At 42.2% G+C, this 25,945-nt stretch overlaps 1 protein-coding gene across 1 annotated transcript in view; it reads right to left on the bottom strand.

Annotated features, from left to right (window-relative positions):
- The window catches only part of TMTC2 (transmembrane and tetratricopeptide repeat containing 2), a 136,226-nt gene extending 114,203 nt beyond the window's left edge, over nucleotides 1-22,023 (bottom strand). The window contains exon 1 of the mRNA XM_026049730.1: nucleotides 21,427-22,023. Within this exon, the coding sequence (XP_025905515.1) occupies nucleotides 21,427-22,023 (597 nt within the window). The remainder of the gene's footprint in view (nucleotides 1-21,426) is intronic.
- Between the last annotated feature and the right edge of the window lie 3,922 nt (nucleotides 22,024-25,945).

Raw genomic sequence — 25,945 nt, 5'->3', positions numbered from 1 at the left:
CCAAGATGTTAAAGAGATGCAAAGTAAGGGCAGGAGCACACTGTGCCATTTCTGTTGTAAAAATATCTACTAATTCCATTTAAAGTTACACATTACTTCTCCTGTCACATATTTTCTCACTGTTCGCCCCTGTGTTCGTTTTTAGCTAACATTCAGCTAATTTCCCTCCACATAAACTTGCAGAACTGTTTCCTAGTGGTTTAATTACCAGGCTTCTCAAAGGGTTGCCAACCATTTCACAAAGGATCCTTTGAGGAATAAGCAATGTTACTGAACACCCGAGGTGGGACCAAGATATCAGATGGAAATCTGCTCCTGAAACATTTCCTCACATGGAGTTAAAGGAGCAGCAGAAATGCCTTTCCTGAGGTTTTGCTCCACAAGGAACTCCTCTCCCGGGAGCCTCATATCCTGTGGCAGCAGCTCTTCCTCGTCTCCCCACTGCAATCCCAATGGGGTCTAAATCCCTCTCCTTGCCTCACTTTCCCACTGGCTTCCACAGGGCCCCTCACGCTCAGGACACCTTGCTGGGGCCAATGGAGATGACTTTGACCAGGCACCTTGTTTTGTGGCCAGTAAGATGCTGGGAGGAAGGTTTACTTGGCTGCATTAATATCAGCCCTTCTTCAGACAATGCTGGTATCTTCCAGCTGACAAACGCCACCGACTTACACAAACCCATCTCCTTCATGGCTTCACTGCCAGCCTTGTTTCATTAACAGCGACGGCTCAAGGAGAAGCCTTACAATTTCCAGCAGAGTGCATAGAGGGTTGAAACAGCTTTGAGAAATCCAGGCTTAGCTTTGGGGGTGGATAAGCAAATGAAGAAAACAAAGTGAGCCACTTGGAGACATTTTTGGTAGGATAATCATCTTTATGCTATTCAAAAATCAGTCGCTTTCCCTAAGCCTTCACTGGTCTGTGTGTCTGAGCTGTAAACAGCTTGCTAAATAAAAAAGTATTACTGAATATGCCTAACTGCTGTTTTTGCGGCCCTAATCACAGGTCTGTTCAGCAGTATGGCCCTTAAGAAAACAGAAATTAGAGGATTACAGTGATGGACTGAAAAATCTGAGCACTTCTAAACATTCACCCAAACATGTGACTGAGTTCAAATTCTCCCCACGTTCCTCCACAGCATCTAGAAGGAACTGGACGGTGAAGAGGCTAAAGAGCAACTGGGATACAGCTGATATAAATTTGGTTTCAAATACTAATATATTTGTCATGCCAACTTGAAGAGTTGCAGCATGTATACAGCAGCTGTAACTTGAAGGCAGTGCTTCTCAACACAGTGACCAGGGGCTGCTCCTAATGGCAGGATCTCCAGGACAGACACATGTTCCACGTCTGCGTGTGGACAGACACAAATATCCTGCTTGCTCATGGAGGATTCCTTACGGGCAATTCTGAGTCTTGCTCCAGAAACAGAGTTCAAATAAGAAGAGGTGCCTGGAAAGTATAGTAAATACCTTCAAGCCTAATTTAGAAGTAGCTCATTTTTTCTCATCTTTTATCTTTCTTGGACACTTGCTTTCTGCAGGCATTGCACCAACCAAAAGCTGCTTGCACAAAAAGCTGCCACCATTCAAAGTTTATCTGAAGAGTCTTCTATTAGGGAAACACTTTCAGGAAGTAACTTAAAGCAGCTGCCCTTGCCTCTGTTTCAGCATCACCCAACAAGCACCTCCTATGAGTAAAATGAAAGCCTAAAAAGCTTAAAAAATAGTGATGATAACATATAAAAAACAGTTATGATAACAATGATTGTTATCCGAGTGACCCAACCTAAGAGCCTTTCACAATGATGGGAAATATCTGTACCCAAGAAATACGCCAGCAATGCTGATGCTCTTAGGGACTCCACGCAGCCACTTTCTTCTCTGCTGTGCAAACCTAGGAAAATGCATGTCGAGCATTTTAAGTAATTTTATTAATTCCCAAAGAAATGGTCTCATGGGAATTCCGTCCCGTTTGGCCTTTGTTGTCCAGCCGAGGTGCTTCCATCAAGCTGCTAATCACTTTCCACTTGGCTTTCAGCACGCCTGATCCCGCTGGAAAATAGTGGCTGGTGCCCCATCAGGTGGGAGCTTATGCTGAGCACGGGGAGTAGGTCTGTGCGATCCAACCTGCTGCTCCAGGAACCTCGTCTGATTCTGACTTTTTCACCGGTGACCAATAGTTGTGTTATTCTATAAACTTCCAAGTTAAATAACTGTGAAGGGTTCAGTACAAGCTCCTAATAGATCAAACCCCATCGTGGGCGAACACAATATTTGGCCTCCATACGAGGCGCACGATTCCCTGGGCCAGCGGCTACAGACCTACAGCTAGGAGATGACAGCAACGTCAAGAGAAAAACTTCCGCTGTGCCAAACTAACAGAGTTGCAGGGAGCTGCTCGTGAGTGGCATCAAAATCATAACTGCTGATGAGCAGTAGTAGCTGCAGCACCTGCCAACAGAAATCTGGAGACAGAGCAGGTTTGTGTTCTGCCACAGGACTCAGTTCAGTAGATAAAGCAAGAAGGAAAAGAAAAAAAAAAAAGAAAAAAAAAGGAAAAAAAAACATTTAATAGTGTAGCTATCTCCTCAGTAAATTATGAGATCTATATGCACATCACAACTTTTGTCTACAACATTTCTCTAAATACAATGGTATTTCCAATCTTTAGAATGCAATCTTCACAGCTACATCCAGTAAATCACACATCTTGACAGAACTGATGAGATTCCAATAAAGTTAATGCCCATAAAACAGAGGGGTGATCCATCACTTAATTTAACTGACACTCTTATTGAGCAATGGAAGCTTAATTTAGTCTGTTAAAGAAGGAGGTGGAAAAAGTTACTAAACATCCCCACTTATGGAGTTAAGTCCAGGAGATAAAAAACAAAAAGCTGCAATTTTGTCTCTAGACAAATTGAGCATATTCTGAAATGCTTCTAACACCAACCAGACCATCCCTGATGCAGATTAATCTTCAGCATTACAGAGACTGCATATACTCCTTATACGTTTTTTTTCTGATTACAACTTGTTTAGAAAGTTTCTTGTTAAAGAATCACACATACAAGAACTTTCTTCCAAAATTGCTGGCCTCTTTATGGCCTTTTTATAAAAGGACTTGCTAAAGGAAATAATAATAATAATAATAAACCAACGCACCAGAGAAAAAAGTGCAAAACAGGTTGATGAAGCTTCTCAAACTCTGTCAGACTCATGGTTCATTTGCCTACTCTTTTTCATCATAGGAAATCGCCTGCCTTAAATGCAAAAATCAATGCAAGAAACAGAATCAATCATACATCTTTATTTTATATTCACAGCACATACTCTAAAAAAAAAATCACACGATAGATACTAGTAAAAAGTATATCAGAATTTATTTGTCTAGCATAGATTTAAGATTCCACAGATGAGTGCTCCATGGACTTTTTAAAAATAATTCTGAAGTTTAAGGATTTTTTTTCAGTTGAGAATATAGTGCATAAAATAATAGTACTTTGAAAGATTTTTGTTTCTTTTTAGAAAAGGACACTTAACTTGTTAGTTCAGAACTAGCAAACCTCAAATCATTTAGAGAAAGTTTGCTATTTTTAGGAAGTGTTCCCCATTCTCTGACATGGGAATGTATCATCACAGGGGACAGGTAAAAGCAAATGACTAAAGTGCCAGCAATCCTTGTCCAGTGTGTCCTAAAAAAAAAGTAAATTAGATTGAAAACTCATCTGCTGAGAAAAGCCATTTTATTATTTGCTGCTGAATATTTTGCACAAGAAAATGTCTTCAGATCAGCTGATACTGTGCTGTATGAGAAAGAAGATTAAAATATAAGTGACAAGGATAGAAGGAAAAAGTTTTGTTTAGAATTGAATCTGCTTCCTCCAGAAAGCCTTCCTAATTCTGTCTGATAACATCTAGGGAGCAGCAAGCTATATCAATATTGTATAGAAGTTCAAAGCTTTGTATTTCTTAAGGAAATTTCTGATCAGGAAAAGGCAAGGACAGGTCTTCAGCCATTTACACAGGGGGTGATGAGCTTCGATCCAAGGAAAGCTCCCCTCATACATCTCCCAGGAACGCACCCCTCACAAACACACATTTGGGATTCCTTGTGCCTGGTGTTTTTCCAAGTTATTTTGCTATCAGGGCATCCACTTGATGTCTCTTCCAATGCCTGTCTGAGTGCTGCCTGTAAGAACTACATCTTTGAGGCCACCGTTCCTCTGCCAACTTCCCTCCCATCTGGCGGACACTAAGGGAACGAGCATCAGGGAGGAAAGGTGGACACAAAGAGAGCCAGCGATGCCCCCTGACAAAAAGCCTCCTCAGCACCTCCAGTTTCTGATACCACACAGCCCAAAGGACTATTAACCTGCTAATGTGTTTTGTGAGCTAAAGCTTCCTCATTTTTCACATGTAACTTACAGACACCTAGTAGTTTGTGTTACTTTGTGAAGAACTGCACTCTGTGCTAAATTTCAATCCAGACCGTGTTTTTGCTAGGGTTATAAATTCTAGAAGTAAATGTGGAAGTTGCAGCTGCTTGTGGAGACTGCTTTTGGAAGGTGCATGGAGGGAAACATCACCAGTGATATTTTGTGAGGGGGTGGGTAGGTAGAAGCTGACACTCAAGTGGCCTGCGCTGCGGCTCTGGGATGACCAGCAAGAACCCTGAAATACAATCCCATGTAGAGCATAAGAGATCAAGAAGGAACCCAGTTGCACTGGCAGATATAAGCACTGGCCAGCAGATATAACACTGGATGCAGGGTGAAGACTGTCAGCTTGAGACTCACCTCTTTGCAGTGGCATTTTGCTAGGCCATGTTAGGGATGGATGGGGATCTCACCAGCTTTATTGGCGCTAAATAGCTGAGAACCCCCCGGGGGGCTGAGGGCTCCACTACAATTACACCAACTGATCAGCTCTCATTAGCGCTGCTCCCTTCGGAGCAACACGTTTGGTGCTTCGTGGCATCATGCAAGCAGCTCATGAAACAGGCAGCAGAGGACTTCATCTTTCAGGAAAAGATCAGTTACTAATTTGGAGGAGTGATAATTTCCCTTTTCGATTTGATGGATGGAGAGAATGAGGAATCCACATGTATTTTTATGAGGATTTACTTCCTAGGGGAAGGACATGACAACAAAACCTTCTGAGAGGTGGGTCTTTCCCAGAGACACCCAGCAAAATGGTAAAATACACTGTGAACTCATCAGCTCATCCCAGAAACTCTAAAAATCTGGTGTCACTCAGACATCTAGGCCTTCTAATCAGCTTCTGTTTAACATTTAGCTTAAAGGGTAAGTGACAATAACAAATAAGATTGATCAATTGAACTTTAAAATCCTTCTTCATAGGAATCCTTCTTCTGTTGTGCTGGCAGAGCAGACAGTAGACACGCACCGCACCCTCGGGCTGCCTAAGGAAGGAGCTGTTCAACCTGCTCAGAGAGCCGTGGACAGTCTTGCACATATTTGGCTACTTTTATTTCCTTGCTGGAATACTAAAGGCTATGTTTTTATGTAGTACTTCAAAATTTTCACCTTTAGGATATGTTACATGAAAGCAATAACAAAACTTTGTTGCTTTAAATAAACTTTTGAGATACTGCAGAGCTCACAGGGGAGCAACTAGCATTGAGGGTGTTTTTTTTTTTTTGTTTTTGTTTTTTTTGTTTTTTTTTGTTTTTTTAACAAAAGGAAATCTTCTAAGGCGAAGTTTTTATCTTTGTTCACGTGAATAAACTGCATATAAATTTGGTGCACACATCACCACTCTTCCAAAGCAAGGGGTGATTCTGCAGAAGCCAGAATTTTATCCAGGCCCTTGTGCAGATCTGCCAGGTGCTTATGAGAGTGCTGACTGACTGGTCTTATAACCATCAGCCTATGCAGTCAACCTGTATTTCCCCTTCGCTGTTCTTAAAATTTACATTTCTACAGTGCAAGTTGCTTTCGATAAAATATGATCGAAACAAGGCCTGCAAACATCAGATAACACACTCTGAAGAAACTATAGCAAAACTTAGAAGCTCATTCTTTCTCGGAGGGTATGAAAAAACGAATCCTATCATCTATCATATTGTTATTATTTAATTATTTATAGATTAATAGTGAAATCTGTCTGTTCCTGATGCTCTGGGCTTTTGTTTTTGTTTTCTCCATTACTTCAAGGAGATCTGTTCTGAACTGATTTGGCTTGCACAATATCAAAAAGGTGATCAGGCAAGGGATAGAGTCATAGGATCATTATGGTGATCTCCTAAGGTCCCTTCCAACCTTAACAATTCTATGATTCTGTGAAAAGACCTTTAAGATCATCACATTTTTGCCTTATAGCAGAATGACTTAGCCTATAGAACCTATGTTAGTTGGTGGGCTCTCTCCTAATCTGGCACACAGACATTTGGGTTGGATTCCCTGACCTTCATCAGCTTTAGGTGGGACACTTGTTCACAATTAGCTTTCTGAGCAGATTATCCCTCTCATTAAATCTAACATCTGGTTTGTATTTTTATAACACCCCACTCATGATTTTTTACACAGCACAACATGTGCTCCATGCCTGGAGATTTTTTTTTTCCCCTAGACTAGACAAATTTTCATATCCATGTTTCTAATCCATTTTAGGCAATAGTTCCTGAACAGTTACATAACTGATCATAAATTACAGGAAAACTACAGGAATCTAAACTCTCCTTAAATTAATCTCAATGGCACTCTTAAAAAAAAAAAAAAAAAAAAGGGCAAATAAAAGAGGCAAAGTTTGGTTAACAGTGTAAGGCAGCAATGTGAAAGAGGTCAATGGAAAATCCACTTAAAATAGCCAGGCCAAGGCTCCGCAGCTAGGTCTCCCTCTTTAGCTATGGCAATTAATTCCTTTACCTGAAGGAACATCTGTGATCATTAAGTTTTAAATTATCATTTCTTCCAAACAAATCCACTCTAATCTCTTAAAGCCACTTTGAAATTTCACATCATTAGGTTTCAGCTCCAGTTCCAAGCAAATCCCGGCGCACAACCGAGCGGCTAATGGGGAAACGCTTGGCAATCTCCGACACGGAGCAGATGGGCAAGGTAGAAGAGGCACAGGGGGGTGAGTTTAGTAGGCCAAAACCCAAAAAAACACTTTTTTCCAGACCCTCTGTTGTAATAAAAGGACAACATGATCCAAGCTAGATGTATCTTAGTCATCTGTACACATTTCAAATGACCTCCAAAGATTATCTTGGTTAGTTTGGGCGCTTCCACTTGCATTATGGCTTTCCACTTGTAGGTGCACTCCAGGCTTTTAATTTCAAAATCCTCTACAAATTTCATTAGAGTGTTTTAACAGACTCTCAAAGACATTTACAGAAGCATGAAGCAGTGCAGATCCAGATGTAAGCCTCTGAGATCCCAGCCACTTGTGACTTAAACTATAAAAGTCATTTATTGCTCCGGTTTACCTGTCAGCTGGCCAGGTTTTCATCCAAGTAGTAAAATCTTCAACAAAACCACTATAAATTAATTTTGGAGAAAAACTTAGATTCTAAGAAATATATTAAGTGTAGGAGCTCAAGTTCAGACAATTTTGAAAACTAGTGAAAAGCATTTTGATGTATTTAACACAATCACTTCTCATTATAAAATTCAGAGTTTCTAGGTAAGATGAATCACCCTCCTTTCAAAAGTCCACTACCAATAGAGTGTCTGGGCTGCCTACTGAATAAATTCATATCAAAATACAGATGCACCTACATTCCTCCCCACGTGTATGCCCTCTACTCACTGCAATATTAACACAGTAAAATCTGAGCTGCAAGTAAATATTCTGAACTCAACGCTGAACAGTGTTCCAAATTCAGATATTTCTTATTACATTCCAAAAGACTGTCTTCACTCTCTCATTCTGCTTTACAGTCTTTCTAAATAAAAATTAGAATTAAACTTTAGTATGGTGGTCTTTGACCAACTTGCTCTTATTAGTCTATTCTTATTATCTTCTTATTATTCTAAATCTGCATCCTTCCTCTCTCCTTTTTTTTTTCCCAGCCATCCATTTCAGTCTCTGACTGAAAAGTTAGTCTCTGACTAACTCTTTCCCTTTCTCTGTTAAGGGCACTTCTCACTTGATTAATTCTTTGGAAACCATTAAATCATTCTACTTTTCTTTGCTCTGAGGTTTCTTCCGAAAGCCTTATCTGTCCATGTATCCTGTATTTCCCTTCTATAAAAGTAGTATTATTTTTTCTTAACTTCACAGGAAAGTAATTTTTTTTTTTTTTTTTTTTTTTTTTTTACTTTTTACTGAGGCACAAGACCCTGCTTCATGACCCTGGGATTTCCAATCACTCACAAAATCTTCTCTATCATATCCAGGCAGCCCCACAAAGACCTTGTACTGTCCTCTGCAACACATCAAAGCTCAACTGCCTGTCAAGGACATCCAAGTAGGTTAAGGCAGATGAGCAGTGATCCAGCCACATGCATTTTGGCATCGCACCAAGCATTTCAATACGATCTTCATCCAAGTAATTTTCTTTGCTTGCTTTTAAAGATATCACAGCTTTTAAGAGAGCGGAAGGAAAAAACACGCACACCAAAAAAAGAAAAGAAAAAAAGAAAACCCCTTAAAATATTAATCCAGCTGCTTCCAGATTAAGGCATATGTAAAGCAAGCATTCCACTCCTAGGTGTGAGAAAGAAAATGCTATCTAGTAGGAACATTATTATTCCTTTAAAGTTTATTGCCCTGTTGACTTCAGACAAAAAATTCTTAGTGTCCAATGGGCTCCCGCACTTTCCATATTTAACACAGAAATTGATTCACCAAAGTATAGCGGAAGTGATAATTTTCCCAACACTTCCTATTTGAAGTAGTACACATCCACTTTTTTTTATCTGTCCTGTATCTCCCACAGATGATTTTTTTTTTCCTTTTTTTAAGTATGGGGAGAACTTTGGTGGAGATGGATTTCGAAAACTATACATTATCTTCTCAGAAAACAAGCTTAAATCTCAATCAATCAGCCTCCTAAATTTTCAAGTCACTTTTGCCCTTCTCTAGTTACTCCCTCCCCCAGGCCCAAATATTCTTGACCTACACATGAGGAAAACACAGCCAAATAGTGATGAAAAGGTAGTGAAGATGTGCAACACACCGTAAGAACTCATATAATCTGGTGAACCTTTTTGTTCAAGCCAAAAAAAGGGGGAGAAAAAAGAAAAATTTAGGAAAAAAAGGGAAAAAAAAAGAGCTTGGCATCAGTCCTATGAGATTTATCAGATTTCAAACTGTCTTTGTAGACTGGAAGGACGTCACTATCTCCCACACACAGATTGTGCTGCCCTCAGAGAGGCCTAAGCCACAGAGTAACAGCAGCTTCTGTTAAACCAACCAGTTCAACCAACCTGCCGCCACCACCACCATTATCAACAGAAGAAATAATGGAAAACACAATCTACATATTTGCTTTAACATTCAGGAAATTGAGTTTCCTGGAAGGATTCAAGAAGAGCTTAAGTTATGTTATGATTCCAGATGCAAATATGTGTTATTTTAGAGAGAACTTTCAGGACTTTGACGGGCCCAAATTTATGAGCTATACATCCTCAAGTAAACAGGCTTGGAAGTAGAAATGGGCTAATGTAGAGCACAACGGTTTGGGGACACCCAAGAAGGTTAATTGCAGTGAACTTTCACACATATTTTATTTTTAAACTCTGCCTTTTTTAACCAAATCCGAACATTTCCAATGGCTTGCGTATCACAGTAATGTAACATTTAATCAAAATATTGTAACCAAGCCCAGAGGATGAAGTAGCAAAGCAGACTGTCTGACAGACAGACAGACTTAGAAAGCTCTCCCTGAGGGCTCGAAGCTGTCTGCTGCACTACAAGTAAAACAAATAACTGTATTAAAACAAGAATTTATTATCCCAGTGAGGCAGTGTGTTGGTTGCTAACCACCAAGTGCCACAGAATGCAAGGTCACATATCAAATAAGATTTTATAGAATTTCAGTTTTCCTTAGTCTGCCAAATCCTGTAAGAAAACACACAAAGGCTGCGTGTGATAAGGACAGGGGACAGGTTCTGCAGCCTCCGGCTGATCAGTGCAGCTCTGTTGATTAATATAGCAATAGTTGCTTTGGATAGATTCCCAAATTTTGGCTTCCATATCAAACACTCAGCTTTTCATACAATACAAAGGGATTTTTCACAATATCTTTTTTTTTTTTTTTTTGAGTCATAATTCTTCATTTTTCCCTTTCTTCCTTAAAGGCAGCTAGTCTAAAGAGTCTGACCTAGGGAGGCAGAGAAATTCTTCCCTTCAGATACTTAGGTGGGGGGCAGAGGCCTGAAGAACACTGAGCATTAAGAACTGTGTCAAAGAGCACTCTCCTCACTGATTAATCTGCTAAATCACAGCTGCTTCCGTGAAGAAGCTGCCCTGGCACCTGCATCTTCATTATTTCACCTGATGGCAGGGGTTATTATCCAACTATCAGAGCAGAGAGGATCCTTCTGGGTATGGCAGAGCCTTGGAGACTGACTTGAGACAGCAAGGACACATCAACCTTCCTGCTACTCGACCATCACAGACTGCTAACAACACACCTTACGATCAGCAGGGCAATTTCAAGGTAGAAAGAGCTATTTGCAAGGGTCTACTCTAACACAGTGTCATAATGATCATGATCTATCCATGACGAAGTGAAAACACTTTTCCTATCTGAAAAAATGAGGGATTTAGCAGGAACACAGCACTTAGAGATTAAATATCTTCAAAACACATCAACACTGAGCTGCCAAAGTAATAATTAAATCATAAATATAAATGACTTCATAGATGTCTTGAGAGTCAAAAAAAAAAAAAAAAAGAAAAGAAGCATTTATTTGAATTTGGTTTCCCCCTAAAGCTTAATGTTGAACTGCAGGTAGAAGGTGGGACTGTTTCCATATCAGCTAATCTGAGACAGCTCAGTCAAATCGCAGTTCTGTCTGACAGCAAGGTAGAATCAGGTAAGGGTCCCCCTCCCTCCAGCTTCAGGGCTTCAGGACTAGGGATGAAATTTTGAGACCACTTACACAATTTGATTGCAAAACAGAATGCAAAATTTAATCATTTACCTCCTGCTTCTTAACCCTTTCTTCCAATTTTGTAAAGCCTGAGATATTGTCCTGGCTGAGTCAATTTGACTGGAGGGTTTCCTGATGAGAAGAGTGCTCAAGCACTTGGGTCAAACCATGAGCAGTGCATAAACATACATTTGCCTAGATTTAAATTCCATACACTACTAGCAACCAGGAAACAAAAACACAGCCATAGCACCCACCTACCTACCTTGCTCTTAGACCTGTATTTGCAGTCTGCACCACGGCCCCTTGAGCCGTGGATATTTCTACATGGATATTTCTACATTATAACATTATCGTAAGTGTACAAATACAGAACAGACCTAACCCAAGATAATGGATTCTTACCACTAAGATCTTTTTTGGAACGTGAGCGAAACAGTGATTTCTTCTTACAATGAAAGATACCACTACAGGCATGCAGATAGAGGGCCTCTTCTTGCAATGATTTTGCGTATGAGGGACAGTGAGAAGTGTGCCCTTTTGGCCAACAAGGCCAATGGGACCCTGGCGGCATCAGGAGGAGTGTTGCCGGCAGGTGGAGGGAGGGGATCCTGCCCCTCTCCTCAGCTCTGGTGAGGCCGCACCTGGAGTATTGGGTGCAGGTCTGGGTTCCTTGGTATAAGAGGAATGTGGAGCTCCTAGAGAGGGTCCAGCAGAGAGTGACAAAGATGATTAAGGGACTGGCACATCTCTCATATGAGGAGAGACTGAGTGAGTTGGGCCTGTTTAGCTTGGAGAAGAGAAGGCTGAGAGGGGATCTGATTAACATGTATTAAGTTCAAGAAGGGGGAATGTAGGAAGGAAGGGGCCAAACTCTTCTCAGTGGTGACCAGTGATAGGACAAGGGGCAATGGGAATAAGTTGAAAGACAGAAAGTTTCCTCTGCATGCGAGGAAGAACTTCTTTCCTGTGAGGATGACAGAGCCCTGGCACAGGCTGACCAGGGAGGCTGTGGACTCTCCTTCTCTGGAGATCTTCCCAACCCGCCTGGATGCCGCCCTGTGCCCCGTGCTCTGGGTGTCCCTGCTGGAGCAGGGGGTTGGACTAGATGATCTCTAGAGGTCCCTTCCAACCTCAGCCATTCTGTGATTTTGTGGTTCTGTGAGTGCATACACTTCTGTGCGTGCATCAGAGAACTTTGAAAAAGATCAGGGACCTCGGTGGAAAGGAAGGTGAGCGAAAATGCACATACTGCAGGTAACCTTGCCCTGAGGAAAATGTGAGAGGGAGCTCTGAAAAGCTCCAGCTGGAAAGAAGCTCAGAACTGAGATAAAGATGCACAGTTTGATACTTCAGTTTTGCAAGAAATGAGACTTGGGACTTTCCTCATAAGTAAACAGTATTTCATCAAAAACATCTGGTTCCATAATTAATCCATCTCCTCAGCTAGAGTCGCTTACAAAAAGTAAAGTTCTTGGCTAACAGCTCAGGTCAGAAGAGGCAGAAATGTATTACTGCTCAAATGACAAAAAAGAGGGCAACAAAACTACTCCTTTTATAAAAATTGCTAACGCTTAGTTTTCCCAGATTTCAAATTACAAGAAGCCAAAAGTGCTGCATATAAAGCAATCCAAACAAGCAACAACCAAACTCGCACAAATTGGCAATACGTCTCTCTTAAAATTCTTGAGAGCTATTTTGTGGTAGTCTTTTACCACTTCTAATACTGTCTTTTAAGGAAAAAAGTTTCCATGTTAGAGATAGAACTATAAAAGACGTGTATTTCAAAAAGAAACTGTAATCTCACAATCCCTGCTAAATAAATAAGGCTGTTGGTGAAGCTCCTTTGTGCTCTATAGCAGTACCAGCAGCCCAGGACACTTTTAAAACATGAAGGCTAAAACATGCAAAAAATTTATTCATAACCCCCAAAGTCCTGTCTTCTGGGAAGGAAGGAATTTACATAGACTGGGTACAATTCTCCTGTCTTCCCCCTAACTCCCTCATTGCTGTTATTAACCCAATATGCCCTTGCATTCCCTTTAAAGAGTTTGTGTCTGTGGGAATTTATTCCATATTTTGTTGTCAAGGAGAAAAAACAGGATTTTGGTGATTAATTGTCACAGAAGCTCTGACTTTTGCATAATTCAATCAAATCTATAGCCTTAGAAGTAAACTGTATATGGCAGTATAAGCCTTACCATTTTGATCACAAAAAGATACGTCTGTTTTACCTGTCATTTAAGTATACAAAGCACACAAATGCACTCTTTCCTCTCCCTGAAAGCTTCTGGGCAATTTTAACATAATTTTCCCTCATTTTCAATTAGTTTCCAAGAAACTTAGCAACAAAAATATTCTGTTTTCCCCTCTCCTCCTACGGAGGACTATGAACAGCATCCAGGGATTCCTTTCTTTTCTAAGGGACATTTGAGGTTAGTGAGGCTAGAAATTTACTTCCTACCAGCTGACCCATAAAGGCAGCTACAAGCTGCAAGTCCGACGCGTTCCCCTCCTCCTGCCTTCATCTACACTGCAGCTGGAAAAGAAATACAGGCACATGAACAAAACATCACTCTGCCTCTCCAGTAAGGAGGTTGCCTTCTGTCTCAACTAGCTGGGTCTCTGCAAGTCTGACACACTTGGATTTTCCTGGTTTTCAGCATTATAATAACTGTCTCCATAGGTCGGTGTTTAGAATCGGCTAGACTGGATAAGTGCACACGCACTCGTTGAAGGGGCACATCCTTGATGAATAAAAGATCATAAATACAAGTATTTTAGCCAAAACTCCAAAAGAAGGTTTAAATGGAAACACACAATTTCTAAAATAGATCTACATGAAGGAAATTACACTGGCTGCGTTTAACTCATTGTAATACTAAAAATAAACGGTGGCTTGCATTGTTTTTTCTCATTTTATGGCCTACGCCAAGAGAATTGACTTACAGGAGAAGCAGAAATAGATGAAAAAGGGCTTTTTAGCTCAAGAGCAATGGCAAAGCTGAAGTGACCCAAGCTACCTGCATTTCCTATCCCACAAAGCTCACAGGTACCCAGGACCCATTCTCATACAACACTTAACAGACTGACCATCCCACCAGAAAAGCATGAAATATAACTGTTCTTTAAGTAAAGATATTTCACAACAGAAAACTTCCAGCCTACAGCAAAACATAAAGTTTACAAAACTTTATTTTTTTTTCTCCATTAGGGAACTACAGCATTCAGTACAATGAATGGTAATCAACACTTGTGTGAATACTCTTGCCATTCAGACACCCAGTTGTCAAATGACACGGTAAGTTTGTTGCTTTTCTTCATTTGTTAAATATTTGGGAAGCACCAAAAGCCAGCAGAGCAACACTATCAGATTAATGGCTGGTGAGCAGGAAGTCCACCAAATACCCTACGGTTGAACAACACCGGGAAGAGTCACCCAGCTCTTGATGCTTCAAAGTGGCAGGAAACCACAGAAAGAAAAGTTAGTGCTGGTACCAGCCATGCAAAGCATTGAGTGCTTTGGCACTCTCTGCCTCTAAAGAGAACCCTTTGGAGCACAGGGCTCAAAAGAACAGAGGAGTGCAGCATCTTCCTCATGCTGGCAGGCAGCATAAATCTTCTGTGAGACTGAGGAGTGCAGTAACCTTTCTCCAGCAAACGAAACTCTAGTCATTCCCTCAAAAATAGTCTCCAAAGTATTACTGTGGAGCTCAAAGTAGGGAGACAAAAGTCATGCAGATCGTAGAAGCAATTCCAGAAGAGACATTATTAAAATGTAATCCATTTTAAGTCAGTAACTTCAGCCAGATAGCTTAAGGTTCCTTATTATTAAAGAAGAGGGAAAAAAAAAAAAAAAAGGCAGACAAACAGACAAACACAATTTTTGCTCAATTTGCCTTGGGATGCTGTGTTACTGTCACATGTGATCCGTTTCAGTGATTCAGGCAACCACAAGAGAATATTTCCAGGAAACTACGGCTATTTCAGCCTCAGGAGACCGATACCTCTGACACAGAAGATAGCAAAGGCCAAACTCTCTTTTCTCACTTTGGGGATCAAAAGGAAAAGCAGCAAGGAGCTGTGGGAACTTGAGGAAAGAGCAGTAGGAGCCGCTTCAAACTGTCGAGAAAGGAGTAAAATTGCCCAAATCCGCTTTTGTCCTGGAAGGGACTGCTGCAGGGAGGGCGGCGGGATGGGCAGCGCCTCCCGCTGCTGCTCCACCGGGAAGGACAGCAAGGGAGGCCCCGGCCCGGCCGCCCCGGCGCCCCCACGGCTTTGGGGGGCCTCGGCGCCACCAGACACTCCTCGGATCGCGGAAAACATCCCCGCGAGCTCAACTGCAGGCAGAGGTAAAACACGGCTGCAGAGCAACAGAACTTGCAGAGAGAGGCAGAAGAGGGGCAGCCTGGCAAGACTAAGGCTCTGCATCGCTATGGCAAGAGAAAAATGTATCTGCAAACGGAAAATCAGAAAAAGCCCTCTGTTTTGCAACTGCTTTCCAAAGCACAGTAGTTCCAGAAGTAGCTATTTCAAGGAATAAAGAACGCAAAAAGTGGCGTAATTCAGGCTTAGAGTGTCCTCAAAAATCAGTAGCTTTATCAAATACACCGAAAGTGCCCTTTGAGTGGGAGTCCTACAAATCACCCACAACCAAGGTTGCTCCGGGCCATAAATGAAAATAAAATTTGTTTTGGTGGTTCACCATGTCATGCTTGCAGGCCCCAGGTTTACATCTTTACCTTCAACAAAATATAGCCCTCCAATAAAGTTTCTTTTCACAAAACCAATACTGTTACAATAGCACAGAAGGTTAGATAATGCATCCTGCAATCCAATTTGTGGTTCCCGTTAAGCTACAGATACCACTAACTAATTCCACATGTGAGACAGACCTCCCAGGGGGATTTTAATCAAATAAGTGATGGGAAAAATAGAGGTTTCCGTACATGAGTACAACAACCCCCCCTGTATTAACAATATGTTGATCTGGTAAAACGCTGCCCTACTGCAGCAGTGGAGCAAGAATGGGGCACACATCTGTTTTAGCTATTTCTGTAGTTTGTACACCGAGAACACAGAACAATGAAAATTTTATTTTTATCATTACCATTACATTAAAAAAAGATTTTAAAATGCATCTTACTCATCCTTCTAATGATGTCCATTCTCCTTAAAGAAGAAACACAGAAAAAAAAAAAAAAAAGGCAAAAAAAATGAGAAGGGAGAAAAGGGCAGCGCAGTAGGATCTGTATTAGCTTTGTACTGCTAATTGGACAGAAGACCATGTACTGCAAAGTTGATTAATGGCCCTGCTCTCCGGCTGGGGACTGCCAGTACAAAAGAGTTAGGCCCCTGAATCGCATTGTTTCCATAATTACCAACCTCATCACAGATCTCGCTCATATTCAGCTTCCCCCCTCCTCCCTCGCCGACATTTCTGGTGGTTTAATTTGTGCAGGCCTAGCTGCTGACACAGAGATCATTTGATACATCCGATACATGACAACTCAATCAATCTGCATACCTTCTGTGCAGCTCACGGTGGAAAAGGCTTAAGGCCTAAAAAGGCTGGAAATCAAACAAAAGCTCAGCTTTCTTCCATAAGGAATGCTTTGCTCTGAGACAGAGCCACTTTTCTCTTTTGATTGCTCTCATTTCAAACAACTCACTTATGACTAATAAGTACATTTCCATCAAAATATGCTGACTTAAAGACAGTCAATACATACGGTATAAAACAGAACTAACCAAGTTAAACCAGGTCCAGACCGACATCTTTGCCAGCCGGCGTGCCAGCATCAGAGGCAGACAGGGATACAACAAGAGTTGGCAAAAGGAAAAAAAATAGCAGCCAAGTTCTACTGAAAAACCAACATGCAGATGACAGAGGAGAGGGCTGGATGGTTTAATAGAGAGCTATAATACATGCATTTTGTTTTTAAGTGCGTTAAGAATAGCTTCTAAATAAGGGCTAATATTCATCTGCTCTGCTGGTGGCCCTGCCTCGCAGCTGCCTGGCTCAGAAGCCCTGCTGTTCCGTGGAAATCACAACAGGACGTTGTTCCGTGCTGGATGTGACAGAGCCGGACGCGCCATAATCACAGGCGCCAGCCCTGCGAGTCCTGCCACTGGGCTCGTGTCACTGTCACTGCTTCATATTTGTTTGACACTTGGCCCAAAGATAGGAAGGAGAATGGGGGAAAAAAACCAGCCGTGTCCATCCAGTGGCACCTCCAATCATCTGCTAGAGAGTATTTAAGGTTGCTCAGTCTCACTGGCCAGCCTGAGGAAGGTCTGTGACTTTACTGTTCTTCATATGTAATTAACTGGGTCTCCGGTCCCCCACACCAAAAAGGCTTTCAGGAGCCTAAAGCCTGTCAAAAAATCCAGCCCAAATCCTTTCCCACCGCTCCCTCAAACCCCCCACTTCCAAGAAGTTCCTTGCTTCTGCCCCAGCACCGGGACAGCTGCTTGTAGGGCACCAGTAAGAACAGGATACAGCTGAATTGCTTCTGGTTTAAAACAGCCCTCAAAACAAAATAATGTGCTTTTTTTTTCCTTGAAATTTAAAGGGTTTGGAGGGGATGCTCTTGTCCACCTGCCCCTCTGTTCCAGCTCACAGCACAGGCTGCAAAGAGCTGCGTCACCTCAGCTCAAGGCTCAAGGTTGCTGCACCGTTAGGACTATTCGAGGCTTATGCAGACTGAGAGGTATAGCTCCTTTCCACCACTTCATTGCAAAAATATAGTGCCATACTGCTTGTTCTGCATTCAATTTGCTATTGTTACTGCATATTTATTTAGTTCAGATTTAAACTAACCAACTGAAAATTACTTTCCTTTCTTCGTTGGCTCCATTCTATATTTTCCCCTCAAACGAACTACAAAAGACTGTAACCTTTCCTGGGCTGCCCTTTTCAGTATCTTTTTTCTTTCTCTTCCCCCCCGCCTCCCAAGTCATCTTCATCCTCTGTGTTTACACTGGCAAAACACAAAACACAAATACCAGAGCAAGCAGATGGAGGCAATTCTTCCCAACTGTCCAAAGTACCTACAGAACTGTCCTGAAATTAGATTTTCGTTATTGTTTTCTGGCTTTTTTATTTTAACTGTACTCCAGTTTATAAATGCTCAAGCCAGTTATTCACACACCAGAGCGACTTGTTTGTAGATTGAGAAAGACAGAGCCACTTTGGGCTCACACAATTTGCAGCACTGGGATGTCTTTGCAAACAAAAGGTGTAGGCAACAATATCAAAGAAAAAAATACAACTCTTCAGCAATCCTTGTTTCTGTTTGCATGAGGAAATTTTACAGTTTGTTTTAGGGAGAGTTTTTCAGGTTTTTCACAGGGATATGTTTTATTTAAGGCCAAAGCAGTGGTAAAAGCAAAAGGCAACACCCAAAAGTCCCAAAGAGAGGTGGAGCTGAAATCTTCCTTTATTTGAGTTTGTTTTTTTTTTTCGTCCTTGCTTTCTTTCTACAAGCTGTAAAATATTAATCCATTGGCTGCATACTCTGGATTTTTATTCCGTGCATTTTTTTTATATACACAATTTAAATAAACTTGTCCTTTTCTTTGGACATGTAAACACAAAGAATGAAACTAAAAACAAAGCACCCAGGAGAAAACTCGGTCCTGGTTCTTGCTAATCATGTCAGTACAGAAAGGCATTCACTATCTATATACACAATCTTAGAGTATAATCATCTTGAAATTATGTGAAAATATATCAAAGATAATTTCAAAACAAGAGAGCAGCATCTACATTGCCTTCCCATCTAGGACTTGGGATACACTGGTCAGAAACACTATAATTAAAATCCATGTCTCACCTACAAGGGCATTCTTAAAATATCTGTCAACTATGGCATCTCTTCCCTCCTCCCCCAATTTTTATAGTGCTCGTCCCGTTTAAGTCATTTTGAGTCATTATTTCACTTGTGGTCATTATTGTTACAAAGTGCTTGCATTTCATTTTTATTTTCCATGAAGTGCTTGGGAAAAGAGACTGGCAACACTGAAGGTGGCAGTCAATGCAACCCTGGAGTGTAAAAATACTGACAAGTACTAAAAGAGAAATATTTATCATAATGTACAAGGTCAACAAAGATATTCTTGGCATCATAAGCCCTGCAGGACAAAATGATCTTCGAAAAACTTATGCCATTTGAGAATGATTTTTGTCAAGGTTCAGAAAGCTAAAATACAAGCTTCACTGAAGATACTTCACTCCTCACCACTATAAATGCCTACAAAAGAAGCTTCCCCAGCACTGAGGTGGTACCTGATGAGCCACACTCAGCCTTAGCAAATGAAGGAAAATGTACCCTAGATAATTAGGAAATATATCTCTGGCACCTCAAGCAAAGTATTCGCAATGTCTTGGTCTCTCCCTATAAGGTTCTCTGCAGCTAGTGTCTAATCTCTTCAAAGTTCTCTAATCTACAAAATGTAGAGTTATTTCTATTATTATATCTATTCTTATATATGACAAAAGTTGAGTTCAACTAGTTCACTGTCCTGCACTAAACTTCCTGTCTTGGTAAAAAACATTCGAAGCCAAATGTTTAGATTTAATTTAGAATCCTGTGACCACGGAAGAGAGGTACTGTGGCCAAGAAATTACAACATGAAAACCTGTTCTCCACCTTTGTCACGTCTCTTCTGGACTAATTTTACCCTGACCCTGAAAGAAAAAGTCCTCATCAAAATTCTTCAGATGTCTGATTTTTTTTTTTCCGTTTGAGGAACAATTGTTCTATGAAACACAAAAACAAAAAGGAACTTGTTAGTTCCAAGACTGTTTCCTGGTCTTCAAAAGCACACTGCGACGAGGAAAGACTATCAAGAACATTAACTTAGATTTCATATGAAGTCATATACGAAGAATTCAGAATTTAACACACACAATGAAATGAATGAAATGTTTTACTACTCATTCATTCTTTAGCATGGGGAAAGAGTTACGAATCAAACTCCTGGAGGCGCTCTGCAAAACCTCAGCCTATCTCTTTCAGAGTAACACTTGCTATTTGTTACATACTGCATGTTTTCTTTTTCACATAATGAGTTTGCTCTTTGTTCCTGCTCAGCATTAGGTGCATGATTTAACATATTCATTGCATTTGGCCACTGGCACTCAAAAGAAGTCTTATATACTCAAATAAATATGTGAAAACAAAACACACAAAGCGATTACTTCCTTTAATATGCTCAGTTTTGTCGGAAAAGGGCATGGTAACTAAATCAGCACAACTGTCACAGCAGTTTACCAGGGAACTTCTAGGTAGATATTTGCTTTTTTGACTTTTTTTTTTTTAATTACAGGCATGTATCCTACAGGCATATATTCTACAAACAGAAATCATCTCTCCTTTGCAGCTGACCAAAATATAGAGGCTCTTTATGATCTGAATTAGAATAAAGAATCAAAATTTCCAGGACAGGCAAATTTTCAAATCACTGTGACTGAGGTAGGCTAAAAATCCTTATTTTCTTTTATTGCTTTTCTTGATAATGTCTCACTGAAAAAATGTGACAAAATTGATATGTCCCCATGAAGCGTTTTCCTTTTTTGAAGTCAGCATTTTTCTGACAGAAAACCATTCCACTGAAAATCAAATGACACATTCTCGGCTTACTCGTTTGTACAGCAACTGCAGTAATTAAGTCATGATTTCAGCTGGGCCTTCTGGATACTACCAAAATTCATGAAGTCTGCATCTAGGGAAGGGCTGTGGATTTGGTGGGATTTTTTGCTTGCTTCTTCCACCTTTTTTTGCTCCTGAGAAAGAAGTTCTTTTGGTAAGGTAGTAATATACTTGAGTCACAGCTACTACTAGAGCAAGAAAAACAAACCATCTATATGGCAAAGGCTTGCACTGAGGTCCTGTGCACCTCTGTGGAAGCAGAACAAGGGGGCTCTGTCGTTGCCTTGGGGAGCCTGCAGACGAGAGCTGCTGCTGCTGCTGCTGCACTTGCACGCCCGGAGCTCGCAGGATACAAGGGGATAAGAGCATGAATGAATTCCTTGCAAAAGGCAGGCAGATATCTAGTGCTTGATGGTAAACAGAAGGAGGGGGGAGCTGCCGAAAGCAAAGAGAGTAATTGAAAGAAATACATCCCCAGCGGAGAGCAATAGCAGTGGGTAATAGCACGTCGTTTAAGCAAAATGTAAAAACCCGAACTAAACCGCCTTAAACACACTTCCAGTATTAGACATCTGTGCTTATTTTTCAGAGTCAACTAAACCGCTAAGAATTATCGTGCAGTGGAAAAACTCATTTAGCACCTGCCTCACAGCGGCTGGTGCTGCGCAAGCAGCTGACGGGGCAGAACGGAGGACTCACCTTGCACAAAGCAGGGACGACCTGGTGCATCTTCAGACAGTGAAAGACGAAGATGTCGTAGACCGCGGAGACGGCCAGCACGGTCACCCCTTGCTCCTTCCACAGCATGCTGCAGGCCGCGCACAGCCCCGCGCCTGCCATCCAGCCCCACGTGCTCGCCGAGGAGCTCCTCGTGGAGCAGTGCTTCACGTAGCACAGGAGCGAGAGCAGGAAGAAGAGGCAGGCGCCCACGTCCGCCCTGCCCACGATCCCGGCCACCGCCTCGGTGTGGATGGGATGGGAGGCAAAGAGCAGGCCCGCTATCAAGGTCCAGCAGCCGTCGCCGAGGAGGATCCGGGAGAAGTTGGTGAAGAGGCCGGTGACGGCAGCGTGGAGCAGCACGTTCACCAGGTGGTAGCCCCACGGGTCCATGCCGCCCAGCGCATGGTTGGCGCGGAAGGAGAGCGTGCAGAGCGGCCGGTAGGACTTGTGGCTCCCGCTGTGCGTGAGCAGAGTGCCCCAGAAGTCATTGTAGAATATGTGGGTCCACGGCGTCTCCGGCAGGAGATCCTGGTTCGTCTTGATAGCTCGACTGCGAAAGACAAAGCACAACTTCATTTCAGCGGAGGAGAAAGGTGACAAAATGACAGGCTGTCAAAACGCAGTCGCATCGTGACAAGAAGAAAGAATGGCATTGCTTTGATACTGTTTTAATTGAAGTTTTGAATTTTTTTTTTTTTACAGAAGGTATTAGAAGAGTCTGTATTATTGACTTTTTACTAAAGCAGATTTCCATATAAATTGGCTTTTAAAACATTAGAAACAGATGTTACGCTGGTTCCATTAAATTAAAACACCCTTCAGCGACATTCATCTGAGTCTAACCCATGAGTAATCGGTTAAGATTTGATGAGTTATAATTAAAATGTAAAAAGAAATATGAAAAACTGACAAACGTTATTGTTGAAACAACTGATTCTCCAGTAATTCAGCACTAAAACCCCAACTGGCCTTTTGTACTGAAGTTTTAATTTAGATGTTGGAATGAATCTCCCTGACATGGATGATCAGTAAATACAGAAGTCGGTAGGAACATGCAAATCTGCTGCCGTGTGGGGCACTCCCACAGCCTCCTCATACATATTTTGACAGGAAACATCCTCCACTCTCACCTTGCAGCAGAATATTTTACAGATGAAGAGACCTTTGCTTTAAATTTCTTACATTTACAACTGAGAGGGAAAAAAAAAAACATTTTTATTTTGGGTTATGAAATCCATTCTGTGCCAGCTTTATTGGGGAAAAAAATGCTGCAGTTTGCAGGCGGTTTGTTTCCAACTACCCTGGCAAGGACTGGGTGCCAGCCGCTAGCAATCTCCCTGTGTATTCAGCACTGGGAAAAGCTGTCCACTCCAATGTTTGTGGAATGGCTTTTTGTACAAACCCAATCATTCGCATTTAAAATTCATGCTGCAGGAGAAGGTGAGAGACCTGCATAGCTCAAAAAGATGACCAGAATTTAATTAACAGCTTGTTTCCATAGCCAACTTATATTTAAGAGTAACAATTTCAAGCTTCATTCATTTACTGTTTATTTTTACCAGAGCACTTAGAAGCCCGACCAGCTCAGGACTCTACTATTAAAAATGTGAAATAAGTGAGAGAGAGAAGATTTATATCTAATTCTTTATTCATTTTTCCTCTGTTTCTCAAACAACAACAACAACAAAATCCCTGCATAATGAACACTTATTCAGGTCAGGTAAAGTGAAAAAAATGGTTTGCAGCTCAGACCAGCATCGGACCCGCGCTGGCCAACATTGTTCCCTCTGCTGCTCTCGCATCCGGTAAAACAAACACTTTGGAATCTGCGCCCAAATTCCAATCTCATGTCACTAACTTTAGGAATATTACCCTGTTGCTTAAAAAGAGACTCCCTAACACGCTCTGCCAGGGGACCTTCGTGCCAATACTGGCAATACGAGCAGTTCAGCGTCTCCCCTGTCCCGGGCCCATCGCTGCGGTGCTTCCAGGCGCGCTCCCTCTCGGCACATCCTCTTGTCTCTGTGCGTATGGGAGGTTGGGGCAGGTCAGCTTGAATCTTTTAAGGGGCTGACGGTGCCTTCTAGAACACTTGAAATTTTTCATTTCGCGTTCTGCTTAGGCAGTGGATCGGGTTGCTGCTGTTTGTTTTCTCAGCCCCACATATTTTTCTCATTTCAGTACAAAAAAACATGGGAAGAAAGCAACTTCTTTGTGCTCGCACTGTTTTATCTTGTCCTGCAACGCAGTCCTTGCCTGACATTTAGGTCCTCTGTTTGTGATTTCAGGTTGCAGTATCACTCTAAGAACCACTCCGAGAAAATTAAGAATTCCGTAAGAATAGAGCAGGTGCCATGCTAGAAAGAGCCCTTTCTTTGGGAGCAAAACACAAACCGTTAACACAAACTCCAAGCAATGAGCCTGGCTAAGAATCACTATCAAACACTGCAATTTAGAGCTGAAACCTTGAATCGCAAAAGGTTTCTTTTTTGTTGTTGTCGCCTTCTTTTCTTGAGCAAAAATACCAAGAAAATAAGTGGCAATAATATTTCCACTGCAACTGCCCTCTCCTGAGGCAGAATGCCCTGCTACTGAGGCTATGGGATATATATGTTATTCCCAGGAAATTGTAGGTTTTATTATATCTTCGGCAACATAGGCATTTCCAATACTTGCACCACTTGAGAAAAACCCTATAGCTATCAGTATATGTGTATAAATGTGTACAAAACAACTCCGCACTACGCTGCTACACTACTTAAAGACCAACTGCTTCTCCTCTGTTACAACTGAGCAGCAATCACACAAATGCTGTGGCACACGTTCACTCACCTGGTCTCTTCTTTACCAAAACTAAACCTCAAAAATCGTAAAGACACCTATTATACATTCTGAAGGGACTGACGCAGTCAAATTTTATTTACCGCCTTAGCCATGAACTTGATGCAATCCTGATCCTTTGCTGTTTAGCCCTGTTCATACGGAGAAAAATTCAAGCGCAAGCCTTGAAGAAATAGAACTGACTACCTGGTGTTCTGGTATGCAATTCAGCTGATGCTTCTGAAATTCAAGCAGTTTCTCATGCATGTAAAGATAACAGATTCTAACGCCTGTCACTCAGCATGAAAAACACAGAAACCGCTAGTTCTAGCCTCTCTAATGGCCCAGTTGTATTGAATGCTGTATGCTCTGCAAACCAAGATTTGAGACAAAGAAAATAAAGTCTAACTTCTTTCAGAACTTCTTTTTTTGCTAAGTTTGAAGGTGTTTTTTTAAAAAAATGGTTTGTTATTTTGGGAGGATATTAGAAAAAATATACGAGAAAGGCACAGATATATGTCCTGCAGCAAAAGCAACAAAGCCTCACATAGGCAGCCTGTGAGCATTCAGCTACTACTCTGTTTCACATTAGGAAACCTAATCAAAACCAGACTTGGCCAACACGAGATCTCCCTGCACAAAAGGATGCAGAAACGCAGGTTTTCATGCAAACACCTGCGGTCTCAGAGCCGGGCAGCTCTCTGCCATTCTGCTCCCAAGGTGAAGGGCGGGCAGGTGGAGCGGTGCTGCTTGGTGACCTTGCCGTGCTCACCAGCAGTGAGGGCCCGTGGGCCGCGTCCCGGTCACACATGTGCGGCTGGATGGGGCCCCTTTGCATCCCCAGTTCGTCTAACAGCACCAGCCAGCAGAACAAGCAAAGAGATGTCTCAGAGAAAGGGGGAGAAACAGGAACTTCATATTCAATAAAGGTACAAAATCTGCTGACTTGCTGGCACCTTTCGGTCCTGTGCTTCTTGTGCCATCACTAAATACCACTGGGAAAAGCGCGGCTTGGTCTCCGTTACACTGAATCACAGGGTGGTTGAGGTTGGAAGGGAGCCCTGGAGATTCCCCAGTCCAATCCCCCCGCTCCAGCAGGGACACCCAGAGCACCTGGCACAGGGTCCCATCCAGGCAGGTTTTGAGCATCTCCAGAGGAGACTCCAGCCTGTTCCAGGGAGCCTGTTCCACTGCTCTGTCACCCTTCACAGCAGAAGAGTGCAGACTCTGGGTCCCATCTTAACACTTCCCGGTTAAGAAGGTGTCAAAACACAGAAATGAAGCCCATGAAGAGGCACCAGGCAGCCAGATGACTTCATTTCCACCAAGGCTGAGCTTCCCAGCGTCCTCTGAAGAGCACGGCTAAGTGAGAAGGCAGCTCCGGATTTCAGCCTCACGCCACGAGGTGTGAGCCCGCCCAGCCAGTGCCTATCTATGGGGGACGAGGCTGGGGACCGGGACCACCCTGCAGCCGCCCAGCTGCCGGTGGCAGCTCCCACCCTGCTCGGATGATGGGCCCGTGCACGAGCAGGAGTAGCAGCTCTGTATGGATGCGCCAGAAACAGCTTCTGGCAATTGCTGCTCCAAATTTGCAGCCCAGCAAGGCAAATTACAGCACGTGAGGGCCCTCCGTGCTTCACTGAGCTTCCAAGACACACCAGGGTAGCGGTGCTGACTC

This window comes from Nothoprocta perdicaria, unplaced genomic scaffold (assembly GCF_003342845.1).
Source record: "Nothoprocta perdicaria isolate Ctin4 unplaced genomic scaffold, notPer1 scaffold_61, whole genome shotgun sequence".
In the NCBI taxonomy this organism is placed as follows: domain Eukaryota; kingdom Metazoa; phylum Chordata; class Aves; order Tinamiformes; family Tinamidae; genus Nothoprocta; species Nothoprocta perdicaria.
The sequence above is the reverse complement of the archived record's forward strand: the minus strand, read 5'-3'. Positions and strand labels throughout refer to the sequence as shown.